Source organism: Nannobrachium achirus (assembly GCF_963921795.1).
Source record: "Nannobrachium achirus genome assembly, chromosome: 4".
NCBI lineage: Eukaryota > Metazoa > Chordata > Actinopteri > Myctophiformes > Myctophidae > Nannobrachium > Nannobrachium achirus.
Genome location: NC_137813.1, coordinates 33,850,800 through 33,872,961, shown reverse-complemented (window position 1 = coordinate 33,872,961; position 22,162 = coordinate 33,850,800). Strand labels below are relative to the sequence as shown.

The 22,162-nt window shown below is 42.7% G+C and overlaps 1 protein-coding gene across 1 annotated transcript in view; it reads right to left on the bottom strand.

The window, feature by feature from the left end:
* gucy2ca (guanylate cyclase 2Ca) overlaps positions 1-21,082 on the bottom strand; it is a gene marked incomplete at both ends in the record, with an annotated part of 28,588 nt that extends 7,506 nt beyond the window's left edge. The window contains 12 exons of the mRNA XM_080723232.1: positions 761-854; positions 967-1,048; positions 12,074-12,191; positions 12,311-12,396; positions 13,615-13,744; positions 14,428-14,530; positions 15,492-15,588; positions 16,806-16,924; positions 17,900-18,127; positions 18,568-18,635; positions 18,947-19,059; positions 20,977-21,082. Of these exons, the coding sequence (XP_080579358.1) occupies positions 761-854; positions 967-1,048; positions 12,074-12,191; positions 12,311-12,396; positions 13,615-13,744; positions 14,428-14,530; positions 15,492-15,588; positions 16,806-16,924; positions 17,900-18,127; positions 18,568-18,635; positions 18,947-19,059; positions 20,977-21,082 (1,344 nt within the window). The remainder of the gene's footprint in view (positions 1-760; positions 855-966; positions 1,049-12,073; positions 12,192-12,310; positions 12,397-13,614; positions 13,745-14,427; positions 14,531-15,491; positions 15,589-16,805; positions 16,925-17,899; positions 18,128-18,567; positions 18,636-18,946; positions 19,060-20,976) is intronic.
* Positions 21,083-22,162: the final 1,080 nt, after the last annotated feature.

Genomic DNA, 22,162 nt, shown 5'->3' with positions numbered 1-22,162 from the left:
CAACCATCAATTATAAACAAATAATATTGGTTACTGTTTCCCACTATATAATAATAAACTAATAAAATGCCACATGGTGAATTAATCTAAAATGGATATAGATTCTCACCAGACTTTACTGTATGTCACAGTCATTACCCCATCTCACCATACTTTATCGCAGTGGTTCTCAACCTGTGGGTCGGGACCCCCAGAGGGGCCCCCAAATTATTTAGGTCTGTCCCCAGATGTTAAGCTAAATGTTAACATTGTTTTCTCACTCAACAGTAAACAAACCAACATAACGTTTAAGTGTATAGTAGAGGGTATCTGCACATTTCTAAAGTGACAATTTAAGGACTTTAAAGACCTTTTTAGTACCTCTGGTCAAACATTGGTCAAATTGTCAAATATTAGAGGCTGAAATTGTGAAAATAGACGATCTACATGCTCACAACACCTCGCGTTGCGAGGCGTTGTGAGCATATAGATCGGCTATTTTCACAATGGAATAGAACAAGTCAAACTAAATGTAATGCCAACTCCTACAATTCCAAGTGCTTGTGCAGGGTGGGGGGTCCCCAGTTCAAATATTATTATTTTGGGGTCGCTGCCTGAAAAGGTTGAGAACCACTGCTTTATCGTATGGCAATCTTTACCGTATCTGAACTTTCATCTTATTTCATTCTGTGTCAACCTTGCCTAATCTCATCAAACCCCCACCAGCTGACATTGCTAAACGCTAAACATTTGTTGAGTGTAGACTGAGCGTAGAATTTACCTTCAGGGACACTTCTCTCTCATCCAATGGTCCGATCAGGTCCGGATTGAGGTGGGACCATTTCTTCTGGTTACGACGCTCCTTTCTGTTCTGTCTGACATTAAATCCCCAAACACACATACGTTACCTTTTCTTATCTCCTTTGACTTTATTATAAACTTTAACATTGACTTTATTTAGTCAGTTTATTTAGTGTGTGTGTTTACCTGTAGAAGATGAGAGCAATGGCTGTCACGACTGCCACACTCACACTCAAAACTATCACAATGATATCCTGGGTACTAAGGTCTGGAAACACACACACACGCACGCACGCACGCACGCACGCACGCACACACGCACACACACACACACACACACACACGCATACACCCACATAAACATGAAACCACAGCTTACCACACAATACCGTATACAGTATACTGTGCTGTATGTATTACATTTCATTGAAACATACAATGAACAAATTAACACAGACATAATTCAACAGAATAATTACTGTCTGTATCCCGTATTGTAGAATTGTAGCATAATGTCCCTCCAAAATCAGGATATTCAACACCAAAGTAATGTCAGTTCTCCTCTATGGTTCATAGACATGGAGAGTGACCAATATTACCACCAACACGCTCCAGACCTTTGCCTGCAAATGCCTAAAACGCATCCCGAACATCAGGTGGCCAGCCAAAATATCAAAGCCTGTTGGAGAAAACCAACCAGAACTCCATCAGCCAGGATGTGAAGAAGAGGAAGTGGGGGTGGATTAGACACACCCTCCGTAAACCCTCAGACAACATCACTAGGCAAGCACTGAACTGGAATCCACAGGCTGAAAGGAAAGTGGGGAGGCCAAAACAGACCTGGAGAAGATCAGTCGAGAGTGAGGTGAAAGCTTGATGATGGCGCCGTGGAGATGTGGATGGCCGGCCGTCGCGCTACAATTGCAAATGTTTGTTGTCTTTCCGGCAACAAACGCAGAGGGGGCGGAGTCTGTGCAATGATGGTCTGTCCAATCATGGTGCAGAAATGTAAAGCCTCTGAAATCCCTGTGTTCCCCTGATATAGAGTATTTAACACTCTTATTACGACCAATGTATCTGCCCAGAGAATTCAGTGCAATTATACTGTCAGTAGTCTACATACATCCCCGTGCAAATGAAGAGGCAGCACTAAAGGAATTATATGGGACAATTAATGACTTGGAGTCTGTCTATCCTGATGGCTGCTTCACTCTGGTTGGCGATTTCAACTCCGCCAAATTGAAGAAAGTCCTCCCCAAATACTTTCAACATGTCACGTGGGGGAGTTCCGACAAGATGGCGACCGAGTAGGACGCGTTTGTTGAGCTCTGTAGAGGTGCAAAGTTTTCACATTTTTTAAGCCCATTTTTTACTGCCTTTATAGTTCTTTTGAGACTTTAAACGCCAAAACACTGGTGAGTGTCTGTTTTTGCAGTTGTTTCGTGTTTCATGCCGAATACGATTAACACGAGGTCGAGGAGTACCAGGTCTCCGACCGCAAACGCTGACAACATGGCTGGCGCAATGCAGGGCGACGCTGACGCTCCGGTTACAAAGAGCATGCTGCGCGAGGTACTCAAGGAATCACTGAAAGAGTTTATGGATGGTTTTATTCAACCCATGATGCTTGGCTTGGAGAAGAAATTACTGAAGAAGATTGATGACTTCGGAAAGGAGCTGCGTCCTGCAGTCGCCACGCTGAACACGACCGTGGCTGAACATGGGGAGGCCATTGAGAACTTTGGTTCCTCCATGGACAGTTTGCAGATGTGTATCACTGAATTGGAGAGAAGATGTGCTAATCTGGAGGAGAAGCTCGTCATAGCAGAAGACCGGAGTCGTAGGAACAACATAAGAGTGATTGGGATCTCTCCTGGGCTAGAAAAGGCTGACCCAGTGGCCTTTATCCAGTCTTTTTTGCAGAAAACATTCCCCGACGAGTTTCCCGACTCCCCCCCGGAGGTGGATCGTGCTCATCGGACCGGCAATCCACGTTCTGATAAGCCAAGGGCTTTCCTGGCAAGGATCCATTTTTTCCGGGTAAAGGAACGCATACTCCAGCTCTCCAGGAAAGCAGGCCAACTGACATACAATGGCAAAAAGGTGTATATTTTCCCCGACTGGTCTGCTGAAACATCAAAGAGAAGGGCAGCTTTCGGGCCAGTAAAGGAATTCCTACGTTCCATCACCGCGGAAGGAGTTAAATACGGAATAAGGCACCCGAGCAAATTCTGGATAACCGTGGATGAGGCGACTTCTACTTTCAACTCACCCAAGGAAGCGCTGGCCTTTTGCAAGGATAAGTTCAAGACTCCAGGTGCTGCGGACGAGACTCTAGCTACGCAGGATGATGAGACGACAGTTACAGAGAACTAACTTTTACCAGGGACACTTTTGCTTTTGTGATCGCGTGCTTTCAAACACATTCTGCCGATGTGATATCCTTTTGCCTTTAATGGACTGTTGGTAAGCTGGCTGGGACTTTGGAGATGACTTTTACGCAGCGTCTTTCTTTCCTCACTCTCTCCTCCTCCTCCTCCCCAAAGGGTGAGTTGTTAATGTAAGCCTACTTATTGTTTTGGACTCATCATCTGACTTGACGTTGTGTTTTCAAGTGTTTCGTTTCATAATGCCTATTTTATTTGTATTGAAGAATAAGATATATTTTATTTTTTAATAAGATCTGTAAGCAGATGGGTGTTACTCGTTTTAATTTAGGTTACCGCAAGGAGAGAGGATTTAGGGCTGATAAAGCTATAAGCATAATTCACTGTCTTTTTTGTTTGAATATAATGGACATTGTTCTTGTTATTATTGTATTCTTTTTCTTTGCTCTTATTGAGCGTTGTGCTGCTTACTATATAGGTCTAGAGGGCTTTATCTCTCTCTGTTAAGCTTTGTCTAACGTGTTCCGTGTCCCGGTTCCGAGCCTGCTCTCTCTCTCGTCTTCCCTCTGTGTCTCTCTATCTATCTCGGCTTTCCCTCTCTCTCTCTCTCTCTCTCTCTCTCTCTCTCTCTCTCTCTCTCTCTCTATGGGCCTCTCTCTCTCGCTGTGTGTGTGTGTCTCTCTCTCTCTCTCTCTCTCTCTCTTTCTGTTAGGTAATGGCGGCTATGTTGGTTGTTAGTTTATGGTTCGTTTATGCCTCCTAAAACGCTACTTTCTCGGGTAGGAGGGCGAGACTGGGCTTTGGCCTTTGTATTGAGTAATGTAGCCTACTGTTTAAGGCAAAACAGATATAAATAATATGGTCTAAATTGTGAAGGCTCCGCGGTTCCAGAGACCACTCGCTCTCCCGCCCTTTCTCTATGTCTCTCTACCTATCTCTGCTTCTCCTCTCTCTCTCTCTCCCTGGCTCATTGACTCGTTCTTTTCTTTCCTTTTTTTTCCTAATCTTAATAGCTGGCGGATGTACGATCTCGTGGCGCGTTGGCTCTACGTGCTCGTGGATCCGCTGTCTGGGGGGGGGGGGGGGGGGGGGGGTAGTTATTTACCTACTTTACTTGTTGTCTTCTAAGATGTTAATTTCTTGATGGGGGAGAGGGGAGCTCTGAATTGGGGATATTTATTTTGTAGTCGTGATTGGGTATGTTCACTGTTTGAAGTATGGTAGTTTACTGTTTAAGACGGAAACAGACTTAACTAATATGATTGACATTTATCTAAGTTTGCACTGGCCTTTTGGGCATGTACGGGGAGCTGTATATGGCGCAGTATGCATCATGTGTGCTGTGTTGTATATGGTTTCCTGATCATACATAACTGTGTTTTATGTAAATACTTATGTATACAGACTTTTCTTTTCTTTCTTTTTTCCCCCCTTCTAATTAGTAATTGTGGTTTGTATGCATGGATGCATAGGGGGGGCTGTGTGTGGCGCAGTATGCATTAACACTGTGTGTGCTTTGCTGCATATGGCCCCCCGTATGTGCTTTTAATTTCTATTTCTAACTACATATGTAAGTGCATATATGTTTTATATCATATACACTGATTTCCTTTTTTATTTATTTTTATTATTAATATTATATTAGTGCCTTGTCGTGGTGACAGCCTTATTTCCACATATCTGTCACAAGTGTTTGGTTATTTGCATTAACGTGGCTTATAGGGCTTTATCACATTCTAAGTGGGCCTAATGCTGGACTGATTATTATTATTACAGTTGTTATAGTCCCCTCTCTTTTTTTTCCCCCTTTATTCTTTTCTTTTTTCTCTCCCCCTTCTTTACTAGAAATGTTAACATACCATTCTCATTTATTTAAGTGATATGAAGTGGGGAGATTGATCATAATTTGAGCGGATGGAATGTTTGAGAGCTATTCAGCCACAAGAAGGCACTTTTTTGTTGTTGTTTTTACTTTGGTGATCTGTTATATATTTACATAACCACCAGAGGGCAATGTATGGTTACTTTTGGGCAGTTACTTGTTTGCACTCTCTGACAGAGTGAAATGAAGGTTGACTAATAGGTTGATGGGGTGGGGAACTGTTTTTGTGCACTCTGATGCTAATGGGGTTTTCCCCCTCAAGCTTCAATGTTATGTGTTTTTTTATGTTCGTTTGATGTTGCTTTTTCCTTTCTGTTCCTTTTGGGGTTGTTTTGTTTTTCTGTTGGGAAGGTTTGTTGTGAGGGACCAACTAGGAAATTCTAAAATGTTCTACTGTGCTTGCTGTGCGTATGGTTTGAACCACAATTATGACAGAATATAAATTTCTAAGTTTCAATGTAAGGGGAGCGAATATACAGCATAAGCGAACCAGCATTTTGGGGGTTTTGCGATCTAAATCAATTGACTTCGCATTTATACAGGAGTCTCATCTTTTAAAAGAGCATTCCAACCGATTGGCTAATAAACATTATCGTGTTTTAGCCTTTTCAGCTGCTTCTTCCAAAACCAAGGGAGTAGCCATATTGGCTAGACGTAACCTTAGGTTGGATTTTTTGGGTGATTGGTCTGACAGTGACGGGAGGATAGCTGTTGCTAAAATCCGCTTGGAGGGTAAAATGCTAGCACTAGTCTCTGTGTATGCTCCAAATGTTTTAGACAAAGAGTTTTACAAATTACTAACTAAAACCTTATTGGAACTGACGGATTTCAAATTCATTGTTGGTGCTGACTTCAATGCAACATGGCAACATAACCTAGATAGATCCACTGGGGTAGAAAGCAGAGAACAAGCACTAGCGTCTGCAGAACTACGTGCTTGGGCAAACTCAACTGGCTTACTCGACATCTGGCGTTTAATGAACCCAACGGTTAGAGATTTTTCTTTTCTGTCGGGTAGGCATGCTTCATTCTCTAGGATCGATTACGTTTTTGCCCCTGTTAGCTTGTTTCATAAAATTGCCAAGGTAGAGTTGCTCCCAATGTCACTCTCGGATCACAAGGCGGTGCTGTGTGTTGCTTCACTGAAACAGGTTATAGATAGAGCTCCTAGATGGCGGTTTAACACCACACTGCTGCGCGATGCGGCATTTGTAGCTCAGTTTCAAACTGGTTTGCGCGAATTTATAAATATCAATACGGGCTCAGTTGAGGATCCCAGAATTCTTTGGGATGCAATTAAAGGCTTTATCAGGAGTAATACAACCCTCTATGCGTCCACTCAGAGAAAATTAAGGTCAGCCAAACTGGTGGAATTGGAATCTCGGTTTTCTACTTTGGATAATTCTCTCCAAAATAACTTTGATGTTAGTACAGCAACCCAGAGGGAGCTAGTTAAGAAAGAAATTAACTCCATTCTCAAGCGCCGCTCAGAATTTCAAATGAAACGCACAAGGCAAAACTACTATTTTAATAGTGCAAGACCCAGTCACTTACTGGCTTTACGTCTTAGATCCAATGAGCATTTTGCTGATATTGTTAGTGTCAAATCAACAACTGGAGCCATGGTTACAGAACCCAAAGAGGTCAATGCCACGTTTCGTGCTTTTTATGATGAGCTCTACACCTCCGAGGTCATTCACGATGATGCAGTATGCAATGATTTTTTATCCAACATACAGTTACCAACCCTTAGCGAGGCGGATGCGGAAGCCTTAGATAGACCGCTCCATCTGGCGGAATTACAGGAAGCTGTGCTCGCAATGCGTAGGGGCAAGTCGCCTGGTTTGGATGGGATACCCCCTGAACTTTATGCCATCTTTTGGGAAGATCTAGGTCAGCTGATGCTAGACATGTTTCGATATGCAATTGAAAGTGGCTCTTTCTCCAGGGATGTGAATGTAGCTATTATATCATTATTGTTGAAGAAGAACAAGGATCCCACAGATTGCGCAAGCTATAGACCGCTTTCACTTTTGAATTCTGATCTAAAAGTTTTTGCTAAGGTGCTTGCGCGTCGCTTGCAGGGTTTTATGACCACCTTAGTACACTGTGATCAGACAGGTTTCATAGGAACTAGACTAGCCTCTGATAATACTAGACGACTATTGCATATCATCGATAGGGCTAAGGAGCTGAGGACCCCCGCCGCAGTGTTGTCGCTCGATGCGATGAAAGCATTTGATCGTCTGGAATGGTCTTACCTGTGGGCTGTACTAGATAAAATGGGATTTGGTGCTTCATTCATACATTTTGTTAAAGTACTTTATTCTAATCCGTCAGCCATGGTCCTAACCGGTAAGATCTGTTCGCCGCTATTCACGATTGGCAGATCTTCAAGGCAGGGTTGTCCCCTTAGTCCTCTCCTTTTCGCACTTTCACTCGAACCCTTGGCTCAGACAGTGCGTCAGTCTGCAGATATTACTCCTGTTTCGATTAACAACACACAGCATCGCATTTCCCTATATGCTGATGATATTCTACTGTTCCTTGAGAATGCACCACAGTCAATTACTCACGTCCTTCAAATTTTTGATCAGTTCAGTTCCATTTCCGGCTACAAAATTAATTGGACGAAGTCAGCCCTTCTACCTCTAAATGATCAGATGAGATCTGCTATCCTGCCGCTCATAATCCCAGTAGTAAGCCAATTCAAATATCTTGGCATAGATATTTTCCCCTCTCTTCAGGCTATTGTTAAGAACAACTATGGTGACACTCTAAATAAGATTTGTCTTGATTTAGATAGATGGTCATCTTTGCCCAACTCTCTCCAAGCTCGAGTTTCAATCATAAAGATGAATGTTCTTCCTAGGGTTAACTTTGTAAGCTCTATGCTCCCTTTGCCACCACCGCCGCAATACTGGAATAAGCTTCACTCTTCGATATCTAAGTTTGTGTGGAAAGGGAAACGCCCTCGTCTTAAACTTTCTCTATTACAACGTGCTAGAGATGATGGCGGCCTTTCATTGCCCAACTTTAAATTTTATTATTGGGCCTTCACGCTCCGCCCCCTTTTAAATTGGTTTAACCCAGCAAATAAGGTTTCTTGGAGAGAGCTTGAGGAGAGTTTAGTGCAGCCTGTTGAATTGAGAGATCTTATCTATTCAAACATAACTACACATCAATGCAAAGTTCGCTTTGGACCTATCATTTCTCATTTAGTGGCAGTATGGAGGGCAGCTGAAAAGATGTGTAAGATTGATTGTAAATGGAACTTATTTTCCCCAGTGTTCAATAATCAAAGACTTTTAATCGAGGATCGCCCCATTCGCTTTCCAAGGTGGAGGGCTAAGGGGATTCGTACATTAGGGGACTTATTTGATAGAAATGGTTTACGACCTTTTCGAGATTTGTGTGACATCTTCAATCTGCCTGGAAATACCCTTTTTTTCTACTTCCAACTGAGAACGTCCATGAGGACCTATGGGGTCCCATGGCAAGCTCCCCTTAGATTGCACCCCTTCCATGAGTTTATCTGTGATGGTAACAGAACAAGAGGTTTGGTTTCCACCCTCTATGGTTTTTTATTAGACTGTAGTTATGGGCCCCTATCTGTTGATACTGTTTGGAGGAATGATGTACCAAATTTGGACCCTGACTTTTGTTGGGACACAGTATGGTCTAACATTAGGCTATCTTCTAGAAATCCAGACCATCAACAAATTCATTTAAATTTTGTTCATCGGACTTATTTAACTCCCCGCAGACTATGTGCTATGAGGATTTTGAATAATCCCAACTGCACTCTCTGCGCCTCAAATAGTATTGGTACCTTCCTTCACATGGTTTGGGAATGCCCAAATGTGTCGTCATTCTGGAATATGGTTGCCTCAAAACTTTCAACTATTTTTAGTATCAATATCATATCTTCTCCTTCTTTATTTTTATTAAATGACGTCTCACAGTTGCAACTAAACAATATACGCAAGCGCATCTTCTTTGCTGGTGTAACGGCGGCGAAGAAGATGGTAGCTACGCGGTGGAAACCTCCTCATACGTTAACGTTTCGCCAGTGGGCCTTAACCTTTCTAGATATAGTATATTTAGAGCAGTCGATAGCAAGGTTACACGGAGCAAAAGAAGAAAACATTAATATGTGGTCGGACATTGCAGATAAGCTTAAGGCTATGATTCAAGAAATCACTATATAGTGGTAACAGCCTAGCACAGGCATGCACTATTGTACATTCCGTGTTGGTCCGGGGAAAGGGGGTGGGTGGGTTTTCTTTTCCTTTTCTTGTTTTACTATTGTTTGTGTTGTTTGTCTGTTAATTGCATTTTTCTTTTGATTATGGAAAATAAAAATATTTGATAACAAAAAAAACATGTCACGTGGGGAGAGGGTTCTTGATCAATGCTGGACGCCTTTTCGGGAGAGTTATAGAGCCCTACCACGTCCACCATTTGGTAGGTCGGACCACAACTCTGTCCTGCTACTCCCCGCATATAGGCAAAAGCTTTAACGAGAACCAGTCAGCGCAAGAGAGGTCCGAATCTGGTCTGAGGACTCCGATCCTATGCTCCAGGACTGTTTCCAACACACAGATTGGGAGATGCTTCGACATGCTTCTGAGAACAATATCAACGAGTTCTCAGACTCAGTCCTTGGATTTATTTGTAAATGCATAGATGATGTAGTACCACGTAAGACCGTAAGGACCTATCCAAACCAGAAGCCTTGGATCAACAGCGACGTCCGTGCTGCGTTGCATGCGCGAGATGTTGCCTACAGGTCTGGAAATCTGGGTTCCACCCGTGCTGACCTCCAGAGAGCCATCAGGAAAGCAAAAAGGGAGTATGGGAGCAAGCTGGAAGACCAGTTCACAACTGGAGACGCGAGGAGTGTGTGGCAGGGTCTCCGGGAAATAACGGACTTCAGAGGGCGACCCAGAAGCACGGAGCCCCCATCCGCCTCCCTCCCCAATGAGCTGAACAACTTCTTTGCTCGGTTTGAGACAGATGGCACCAACACCAGACCACCGGAGCCTGAGCCTGCACCTGCACCACCATCTGCCAGCCCATTATCCATCTCGGAGGCTGATGTGCGTAAGGCCTTCATGCGGGTGAACACCTGTAAAGCGGCAGGCCCCGATGGGATACCAGGTCGTGTCCTCAAAGCCTGTGCACACCAGCTAGCTGGTGTGTTCACAGAGATCTTCAACCTCTCCCTCTCCCAAGCTGAGGTCCCTGCAGCCTTCAAAATGTCCACCATTGTACCAGTCCCCAAGCGTGCAAATACATCATGCCACAATGACTGGAGACCTGTTGCCCTGACACCAATCGTAAGCAAGTGTTTTGAGAGGTTGGTGAGAGACTATATCTGCTCTGTGCTGCCTGCTACACTGGATCCATGGCAGTTTGCATACCGGAAAAATAGATCTACCGATGACGCCGTTGCCATGGCTATCCACACCGCCCTCAATCACTTGGAAGCGAAGGGGAGTAACAACAGGTACGTGCGAATGCTGTTTGTGGACTTCAGCTCGGCCTTCAACACAATTGTCCCTGCGAGACTCGATATGAAGCTCAGAGAACTAGGCCTGCACCCAACCATGTGCAGTTGGATACTGAACTTTTTGTCGAGCCGTTGTCAGGTGGTGCGGATGGGAAATGTAACATCTGACCCAATGACCCTCAATACCGGTGCAAGTGGGACACTCACACCACTCATGTAGTGAAAAAAGCACAACAACACCTGTACTGTTTACCGCGCCTGAAGAAGTTTAGGGTCAGCCCCCGTATCCTGAGGTCCTTCTATAACTGCACCATCGAAAGCATCCTGACGGGTGGGTTAATCGTGTGGCACGGGAGCTGTACTGTTCTTCAGCTAAATGCACTACAGAGAGTGGTGCGGACAGCCCAGCGGATAGTCGGAGGTGAGCTTCCCTCCCTCCAGGGAATATATGAGAAGCGATGTGTGGCCAAGGCTGAGCGAATTGTCGGGGACGTCTACCATCCCGGCCACGGCCCGTTCAAGCCAGCAACGCGGCCGTGGCCAGGCAAGCGCTACCTCAGCCTCGCCAGCCGCACTCAAAGACTCTGGAGTACCTTCTACCTGACCGCCATCAGACTCATGAACAAACACTGAACTACACGGCCCGGACTATATGGCCATATGTCTGTTGGCTTATGTATTGGCATTTGCACAATCTTGCACAAATTTGCAGTTTGCACTCGAGTTTTTGCACTTTAGGTAGTTTTAGATCTTAACATATAGACCTTAAGTAGCTTAGTTCTTTTAGCAACTTAACACTGATTTTAATGTGGTATTCTTAGGACTGTAGCTGCTGCTTTGCTTGCGCACAATGAATTTCACTTGCCCTTTTACTTGTAAATTGGTATTGTTGACAATAAAGTTGAACCTTGAACCTTGAACCTTGAAGCGACCAGACTATCGCGGGCCCAACTGAATAAAACTGCCCGAAACAGAGTCTGACTGCGGGGTGTGATTGTGGCCCTATGCTCCATCTAGGAGCCTACAGTAATAAGTCAAGCTCACAATGCAGTGTCAGCTACAGTGTCAGCTACTGTATTTAACTATTTATTAAAATGTAGACTTTTTGCCTATGCAAAGAAATGCCCAAAATAGGGATTGTTTATTAATTGATTCTTTGATTAAATTATCAATATATATATATTTATACTGTATATATATTTTAAAATGATTAAATCGACTAGTTTGGTTAACTGTTGCACCCCTAATCATCAGGGGCGGGCACCCCTAATCTTGAGGGGCATAGCTGAATGGTTAGGGAGCCTGTCTGGGCAACCAGAGCTCCTGGTTGTCCCAAGTTCGATTCCAAGCCAGGCCAGCAATGTCGATGTGTGTTCCTGAGCAAGACTCTTAACCCCTAATTGCTCATGTGCTCCTTGTGGGCAGCGAATCAGCTGGGTTGGGCTGAAAATACTGAATTTCCCTCGTGGGAGGTGTAGGTAACTATTATTATATTATCTTGATCCTTACCAGTGAGGTGGTCTGGCAGGTCCCTAGGCAGAAGACCTCCTTCCCAATGCAAGGCAGGGTTGTCATCCACCACTGTGGTTTTATTCAGAGCAGTGTTGAACTCAAACAATATTTCGAACTGTAAATGTAAGGACAGTATGACAATAAAGTCACTTCACTGCTGAGATGGGTCAAGGACAGTGTAGCTGACATTGTTGACATTCAGTGGGGGAGGGAGGGGGGGTGTCATTGTCTCACCATGCCAGTGGCCCTGGATGTATAGATCACAGATAAGTTGGCATCCCTGTCCCCAAACTCATCAAGTTCATAGTGTCCTCCCATACCTGCAATAACATTTACACACGCATGCGCATGCGCATGCACGCACGCACGCACGCACGCACGCACGCACGCACGCACGCACGCACGCACGCACGCACGCACGCACGCACGCACGCACGCACACACACACACACACACACACACACACACACACACACACACACACACACACACAAGTAAGTACATTTTATTTATAAAGCACCTTTCGAAACAATGTTACAAGGTGCTGTATCATTATACATATACAGCAATTTAAACAATACGTTAAAACAACAGGGCACATAAGGGCATAATATTGCGTAATGATATGACTGGTTATCTTTACATGGAACTCAATGTTCAGGTGACTATCAAAGAAGACTGTATGGGTTACATTGGATGCCAATGAACCACGGGACAGGTTTTGTCCACACTAAGCTGTAGTACATTTTGTGCCATCCAATTGTTGATTCTAGTTATACAGTCTACATGACTGTGAGTTTACTTAAATCATGTTGCTTAAAAGAAATACATAACTGTGTATCATAAGCGTAACAATTATAAGAGATGCCTTCAAAACTGTTTATGAGAGCACCAAGGGGTAACATGTAGTGGGAGAACAGGTCTGGACCAAGGGTGGAACCCTGGGGGACCCTACAGGTCAAGGAAGCTGAGGAAGAAACATAGTCGTTTATAGCGACATCTACACTTATCCCTGATAGATAGGAGGAGAACCATTTCAGCGCCAACTCACTTAAACTCACCCACTGTTGGATTCTATTGAAAAGGATGGAATGGTCAATAGTGTCAAGCTGCAGTACAAATGTACACACACGTGTGTGACCATTACCAGAACATGTGTGTTAGGTTCTGACTTCCTGTACACAATAGGCCTACTGCTGATCTGATTAGTATGGTTATTATAGTTGATTCAAACTAAATAAATAATGAAAACTAGAATTGGAAAAACATTTTAGCTAGCTGAAATAAAATACAATTATTTGTCTGTACAAACAATTACTAACGGAAATTGTTTTGTGTGTTTACATTCAGAATATTTCTGAAACATAGATCCTGTATGGGGTCCCTGGCATAACAACCTTTCAGGCGAGAGTCTGTGGCCAAATACATTAATTAATTTGGGGGTCCATTGGGGTAGAGGAAGTGCAGGAAAAATACTTTGATGAGATCCAACCTTAGACCAACATGGGTGGGGAAATAAATGGTTTCTATTAATGTACCTTCAAAAGAAACATTCCCGAAGGGGTTTTCGTTGAGGGGAAAAGTGGAGCTGTCATTGAGCAGCCTATTTCTCAGGACCTGGCCGAACAGCAGTGCCCCATCATGGTAGCCTGCCACATAGTCATTTAGCTGGAGAGAGAGAGAGAGAGAGAGAGAGAGAGAGAGAGAGAGAGAGAGAGAGAGAGAGAGAGAAATTATGTGTTTGTAAGCAAGTACAGTAAGGGAAAGGAGGAAAATAATAAAGAATAGAAGAGATAGATGATGGATAGACATTTTGTCACCATGGCAGTTACAGCAGTCACAACGTAAAAGACAAAAGGAACATATAATAGGAACACAGCAGGTGTGAAAGACTCACAATAACAAGAGTCACATTGATAATTCGACCACGACCACAGACCAGACGGGACACCTGGTAGTAGAGTGAACATTAGCGTCATTGTACAGCTTCATGGTTGCAGGCATAAAGGACTGACCCAGTCTGTCGGGCTTCCATATTGTAACGATGAATCTGCGTTCCCAGCTGGTACTCATCTCCCCTGCTATATCCTTCAAGAGTGGATGGGAGGAGTTAACCATGATTAGGGGTTCAGAGTCTTGCTCAAGGACCCTTCGACATTAACTCAGGGGGAGCCCGGATTCAAACTGGGAACCCTTCGGGAACCCTTCGTGCCCTAATAACGGTTTCTCTACCCCTGAGCTATGCCGCCCCATGTCGTGTCGCCGTGCCCATGACGTGTTGCAGCAGTATACAAAACAAGCGTGGTTACTGTAGGTGTGGTTAGAGGTGGGTTGCAGTGATGCTGGCTCACCGTATCATTGTACCCAGAGTCAGGCAAGTTCTGTTCTTGCAGAGTGACCACCAGTACTTTATCCATGCTCTTAGGGGACGTTGTGTTGACATAGGACCCATTGCTGGAAGAGAAAGATATTAGGTAGCACTTTATAATGAAGCACCTCAATAAAGGCTAATTAACAGCTAATAAGGCACTTATTAACAATGAATTAACAGCTAATAAGGCACATTAAGTCCTAATAGTGCATTTATAAACCCTTTACTATGCACTTATTATGAGATCAATTAACACTAACAAATCCTTAATAAAATCTTTATTATAACAGTATAAACAATTAATTAAGCCTTTATTAACACTTTATTAGGCAATTTAAAGCCACCTATTCTAAAGTGGGAACACATCGGGTACACCCGCCACTCTGACATGTCGGTTGAGTCCTAATTGTGCATTTAGAAACCCTTTACTATGCACTTATTATGAGATCAATTAACACTAACAAATCCTTAATAAAATCTTTATTATAACAGTATAAACAACAACAAGTCATTAATTAAGCCTTTATTAACACTTTATTAGGCAATTTAAAGCCACCTATTCTAAAGTGGGAACACATCGGGTACACCCGCCACTCTGACATGTCTCCTTTCCGACATGTCAGAGTGGCGGGTGTACCCGATGTGTTCCCACTTTAGAATAGGTGGCTTTAAATTGCCTAATAAAGTGTTAATAAAGGCTTAATTAATTGTTTATACTGTTATAATAAAGATTTTATTAAGGATTTGTTAGTGTTAATTGATCTCATAATAAGTGCATAGTAAAGGGTTTATAAATGCACTATTAGGACTTAATGTGCCTTATTAGCTGTTAATTCATTGTTAATAAGTGCCTTATTAGCTGTTAATTAGCCTTTATTGAGGTACTTCATTATAAAGTGCTACCCGATATTGTTCTAGGTAATCATAATGGATTTTTACAGACCATTATCTACAATACTCTGTACTAGTAATTAAAACAGACAGACAGACAGACAGACAGACAGACAGACAGACAGACAGACAGACAGACAGAATCAGACCTACTTATAAATATCAAGAAGAATGAACAGGATGTCGGGATGAATGGCCGTCGAATTCTGCACATCCTCAATGTCTTGGCGGTTCCCACACAGAATGAAAACTATAAACACAAAGCAGCATCAAATTATACATTAAAACTGAGCAGACAGAGTGAGGTATACTTTAAACTTTACAAACCGGTGGCATTGTGATGCATAAAAGAGCACAGAACTCTAATATCTTCATACATACATTCATACATTCAACAACATGGGGCATTTTAATGTATATTGTGTCTTAACTACTTTCAACCTGGTGTCCCTATTTTGGGTTCGTTGTCAGGCAAACATGTTTCCAAAAAAGTAAAAATGTTCAGATATTTTCAAACATTTTCAAAAATAGCCAGTCTACCAGCCAGTCTACGCGTCGCAATGTGATACATTTTGAGCTTAACATGGGGTATTTTTATAATTCGTTGAATCACCATCATATCGGCCATAAAAATGCATTATCGGTATCGAACCGATTTCAAAATAACTGATCGGTTTAGCCGATATTTTGTTTTATAATATTCACATTTGAATGTGAAGCTGAAAAAGCCCTTTGTAATGATGAAGACTGAAGATTCAATCTGGGTTTTCTGTATTTTTTTAAATCAAACATATTCAATTTAGATATTTGCAGTGTCATATCTGTCGATACCGATAAGATATATATTGCATTATAATATAATAATTTAATATACTGTATATCGGTATTAGAATCGGTATCGACAGATATGAGCCTGTAAAATATCGGTTATCGGCCATAATTTCATAATCATGCAGATTGGATGATTTAGGTGATCAAATGAGTTGATTAAATTATCAACGCCATTTTTAATTAATATGCATGAAATGTTTTTCCCCAGACAGTCAGAATTGATATGACCTTTAAGTTCCTCATTCCTAAGGCAATAATTTGATTACAATAAATGTACCACCATTGATTCCGGATCCAGAGTCAATGGGGGCAAATTTACTATTATATATATTTTTGTCTTAGGAATGCAACAAATACAAAAATAATATTACTGAACTCAAGTCTCCATGGCGTGAGTAATCAATAGAAAAAAAGTCATTTTGGGGGTGAACTACTCCTTTAAGGTGCAAGAAGAACATATACCGTACATGAGATTAAGTTGCAGACTCAGAGTATCGGCACGTGTCAGGTTCAACATCAACAACATCATGTGATCATGTGCCCTAAAACATTTGCCCATCCCTGGTGTAGAAAGACAAGAAGCTAAGCAAAAAAAAAACTCATTTGTATCACTTATATTTGTCATCAAATACTCACTGTTACTGTGTCTGCGATTAGACTCCAGGGCATTTTTCAGCTCATCCGCGCTACGCAGCATTACCCTCGACGTATTGCTAGCGAAGTGCACTGAGGGAGCTTCCAAAGCATTGATGTACCTGAGGAAATACAAATAAGATGTATTTGACTAAGAAGACATAATTGACTAAGAAGACAATAGATATTTTGGTATGTTATCATTGCATTTTAATGATACATAACATTCGACTATGGAAGCTGTGAATAGACAGTTATTAGTCCTGTGCCCGGGGGTCTGCACAGTATATGAGTGCACAGTATATGAATGTCCCTGAGGAGTCTCAGAAATGTTGGAGAAGCCAGACCGGTGACCGGTGCCAGACCGGCTGAAGAATAGTCACCATTGACGTCCAGTTGTGCAATACCCGTTGTATCCGTTTGTGTGTCTCCCTTTCATACTCATACATTAGGGAGATCTCTTATCTCTGTCTGTCTGGCTCTCTATTATGCCCAAATATGATGTTCCGTGTCCAGGCCAGTATGTGATGTCATCTCCAAATTTGGGCACTGTAGTGATGTCAGTCAGTGATGTCAGTCATCTCCAAATTTGGTCACTTGTTTCATCATGTCAGACAGACATTATTTTGGCATTGTTTCAGCATGTGGCTAATTACCATTGTGGTGACACAGTTTAATATCAGTGATGTCTGCATGCAGACTGTTATGCCCATATACCTGTATGATTTTCTGTGATGTCAGTGAGTGATGTCGGGCATTGTTTCAACATTCGTCTGTTATCATGGCGGAGGCACTGTTTAGTATCAGTGTTGTCAGCATGCGGACGGACAGCAGACGGACAGCAGACATTCCATAAATTAATAGTTATAGATATGCCAGTCCGAACCTGGTAGGGACCCTAATATCTTTTATGGAATACACTTATACATTTCAAATTCAACATTTCTGTGAAACACACAGTGAAACCCTTCGTGTTTATCTATACATTTTGCACCAATCCATTTTTTTCAGAGTGATTTTACAGTACAGAGGAAGTAGCCTATGTGATGCTTCAGAGAGTCAGCATGCAGAGCAGCAAGCCCTCTGATTTCTCTCACCAGAAGCAGTCCTCAGTGGAGATGTCTTTGTCTTTCTTGTAGACGTAGACTCGATTCCACACTGGTTTGAACGCTTGAACTGGTTTGAACGCCATGATCTCGGTTAAGAAGGACGCTATCTTGCGGGCCGGAGGCAGGATGCGGGTCAGCTTCTTCTTGAAGTCACACGAGAGACCGAAGCTCCCAGCAGAGATGATGGGAATGCTCAGCTTGAAACCAATGTCCTCGCTGTGAGAGAGGGGTCACAACGGGTTAATTCTAGCGGTAAACTAAGAAGGGTGAGCACTGTGTGTGTGTGTGTGTGTGTGTGTGTGTGTGTGTGTGTGTGTGTGTGTGTGTGTGTGTGTGCTGTGTGTGCGTGTGCGTGTGCGTGTGCGTGTGTGTGTGTGTGTGTAAGAGAGTGTTGGTGTGTATACAGTACCTGCTGCCAACTATTGTCTACTTTTACAACAAAAAAAATGATATCCTGCCTCATTTTTGTATTTTCTATTTTGATCATTCTTTCTTTCTCTACTCTCTATGCTCATGACTAACTACAACACATTGGGAGCTTCTGCAACAACAACAAAAATGAAGTTGGAAGAGAAGATATAAATGCAGAGAGGAGGTCATACTCACTCCATTAGTTGGAAGAGAAGATATAAATGTAGAGAGGAGGTCATACTCACTCCATTAGTTGGAAGGTGGCGTATGTGCAGGACGGCCCCAGCATGACACAGCCAATTTCACCATTGTTCTGCAGAGACATTGTAGTTACTCCACTCTACTATGGAATAGTTGGCATTGTACATTGTCTTGTGTAACTAATCTTCTGCGGCAGACAGAGTAATGGTTTAAACAGTTGAGTAAGTGTTGTCCACTTTGTTGTCAATGAGTGAATGTGCCATGCAAAGACAAGAACAAGTGCAAGGCGAGATACCTGACAAACATTTCAAGACAATTTCCATCTCATGCTGGTAAATTAGGAACATAATAGATAGGTTTTTACACAGTAAAAAGCCTCTTGTAACTCTGAGGCAGTGCTTTGTAGGAAAGAGACCAACTTACATGTAACTTCTTGAGTATCTCGACCCCCTCACACGAGCTGCTCCCACAGCCTCTGCGTCTGTATAGCGTGGTGTTGAACCCATGGTAGCTGGCCGTTAACGTGAAGTTCAAACCTCGGGAAATAGAAAGGAAAATAAAAATCACACTTGTGTGAACTGAGCGGTGGTGTGTGTGTGTGTGTGTGTGTGTGTGTGTGTGTGTGTGTGTGCGTGTGTGTGTGTGTGCAACAGCGCCCCTCCCTTAACATGTGTGGTCAGAAAAGGTTACTGCAGGCTACAGACAGACAGACACAGAGACAGACAGACAGACAGACCCACACACACGGCCGCCACGTATAGGAGCGTTGTGACCACCGCTCAAAAATATAAGAACTGTTGATTGCGACCATAGGTCGCATTTACTACCAAAACCTCCACCGGCTGTCCGTCCGTGAGTGAGTGAGTGAGTGAGTCACACGTCACACGTCACACTTTTGCCCTGCTCATATCTCCACAACCGTTGCCCCCATCCATGCCAAATTTTGCACACACACTCCTTACCTGCCAAATTACAACCTCCAAGGACCCCCGGAGCTCCAGGGACCCCCAGGTCCCTGGGGGACCCCCAAGTGTAAAAAAATGAACAAATGTGCAAAAATCACCAAATGACCACCCCAACGGGCCTGCTCACGGGGAATTCCCGGGGACCACCCACTCCTGGTGCTCCAGAACGGATGCAAAAGTGGTGACGCCCCCAGTGGAGGACCCCCTCCACTGCAGCTCACATAAAATGCCGTAACTCGGGCTAGGAGCGTCCGGGAGAGCCGGGGCCGGTACCTATTCGTCCGCCAAGGCAACGCGGAGACCCCACCCCTCATTTCTCACATGGCCCTCTTCTAGCGCCACCATGAGGCCGATTCTTGCAAAACACATTTTTGGACACTGCTCCTAAAATTTTTGCCCTAAAATCACGCAAATCGGTACACAGTATGTCTACACTCATTTCATCAACTTGGATCTGTCCCATATTGCGCCACCTTCAGGCCGATTTTTAAAACACATTTTTCTCCACTGCTCCTACAATTTTTGCCCTAAAATCACGCAAATCGCTACACAGTATGTCTACACTCATCCCATCAACATGAATCTGTCCCATAGAGCGCCACCTTCAGGCCGATGTTTAAAAACACATTTTTGGACACTGCTCCTACAGATTTTGCCCGAAAATCACTACACAGTATGTCTACACTCATGTCATCAACATGGATCAGGAAGATTTTGGAAAAACTAATTTTTGCCCTATTTGTGTGATTAGGGAGTCTTACTGGTATATATATAGTCGCTGTCGGGCAGAAATCTTGTATGCCCAAAACAGTTACTTTCCAGAAAATAGAAAAACCTGTGTTCCAATGGATCCAATGGAATTATATGATTCACTCATAAGCTCTTCATCACTTCTTTTTGTGACTTTGAAGCATGTAGTTATATGACAGTTTCCCATTTCTTTACAAAGTCCTTTGCATTATTATTGAACTCTCTCTCTCATAAGCTCTTGTTAATACTTTTCAATGGGCCTCTACTGCAAAATGTATAAAACCCACAACATCGAAAATAGCATTGTAGATAAGCTATTTTTGCAACTTTTGTGTGACGAAGTATTAATTACGCATTGATTTACGATCTCATTAATCAGTAGTGCAAATTGAACTCGTTGATCTGTAGTGAAAAATTAACTCATTAATCTTGTTATCAAGATTAGAGTACAATGATTTTACAGTCCCCTGTACAGGAAATTAAGCTTATATATTGTTTAAAACAAGTTTTTAAAATGGCCTAATTCTATCATTTCATACATTCAAATGTTGGCTATTCAAAAATAGCAGATATAGAATATCTGAAACATATCGAAAACGTTTGAACATTTTTGAACAATTATTTTAATACACAAATCTTCTCTTCTGAGGGGGTCCCCGGTACAAAACCTTTTCAGATGGGGGTTCAAATCAATTTGGGGGTCCTTGACTTGAAAAAGTTTGAGAAGCACTGATCTACCTGCTTCTTCATTCAGTTTCCTGTCCTTTTCAATTGCTTTCTGAACAGCCGCTTTCACATAATTCAGACTCCACGACGTGTTGTCCTCCAAAAGAACAACGTTCATGGTGTATGGACGATCACAGCAGTCGTCCAGCATCTCATAGGCGACGGCCGCTGCAATCAAAAACCCAAATGGTAAACAGTGTACGCTGAACATTATCAAGATTGAGATATTGGGTTCTCTCAACAATCTGTTGATAATGTCGAATAAATTCCAACGCTGTGATCAGATCTCCAAAAATGGGAGGTAGGAGAGAAGGTTGAATTCCATTATGTACATTGACCCCCTTAGGAGAAGTCAGTTCCAAAGAGGATTCTCTGTAAAAGCAGAACTAATCAGCATTTTCAAAGTCCCAGCAGAAAGCAGTCACTCTTCTTGCGACACTCTCCAGCGCCTACTCAGGTAGAAATAAATACTCTTTTTAGAGTGTTTGATCCAATCCTCCTTGGTTAGAGGACAAAGACTGAATAAAGAAATCTCAACTCGGTTTGGTCCTTTATAGATAGCATAAGATCAACAGAGCTTTGCCTCCAGCTTGGGAAGAGGTTGTCTACAGTACTTGTCCGCCATGCGTTAATGAACAACTGTCAAGTGACAGCCTGTGTGTGTTTCCAATGGGAGGGGGGAGATTAGACTCTCATTTTATAGACTGGAAATTGACACACTTATACATCACAATCCATCATGTTTATAAACATGGTCTTTATCAGCTAACAAGGGCTCTTATTCTAATTAATGTGATGAAACTGAAACAGTTAATATAGTCAAATGTCTATCATAAAAGGAAATCATAAAAGGAATGGGTAGACCATCAATACCTTTGTATACCTCAGCACTTATTAATAGGTTTTGAAGTTTTTCAGCTGATTGTCACTTACATATAAGATTAGTGACTAAACCGGAGCCACGCTCCAATAATAAGTACAATGGTAAATACATGTTAACCAGCAGATAGACAGATCAGGTACATCAAACACAGCCTGAACATAGACTGCAATGTACATAGGAACAAGAAGAAACAATCTCATATGGAGACAAAGGAATCAATACAACCCCCTTATGTTCTATTCACCCTTTCAGTCTAGAATGTCCCAAAGACTCGATTTTCCAAGAGAAGGTAAAGCTTACACTGTGACAGGAGCA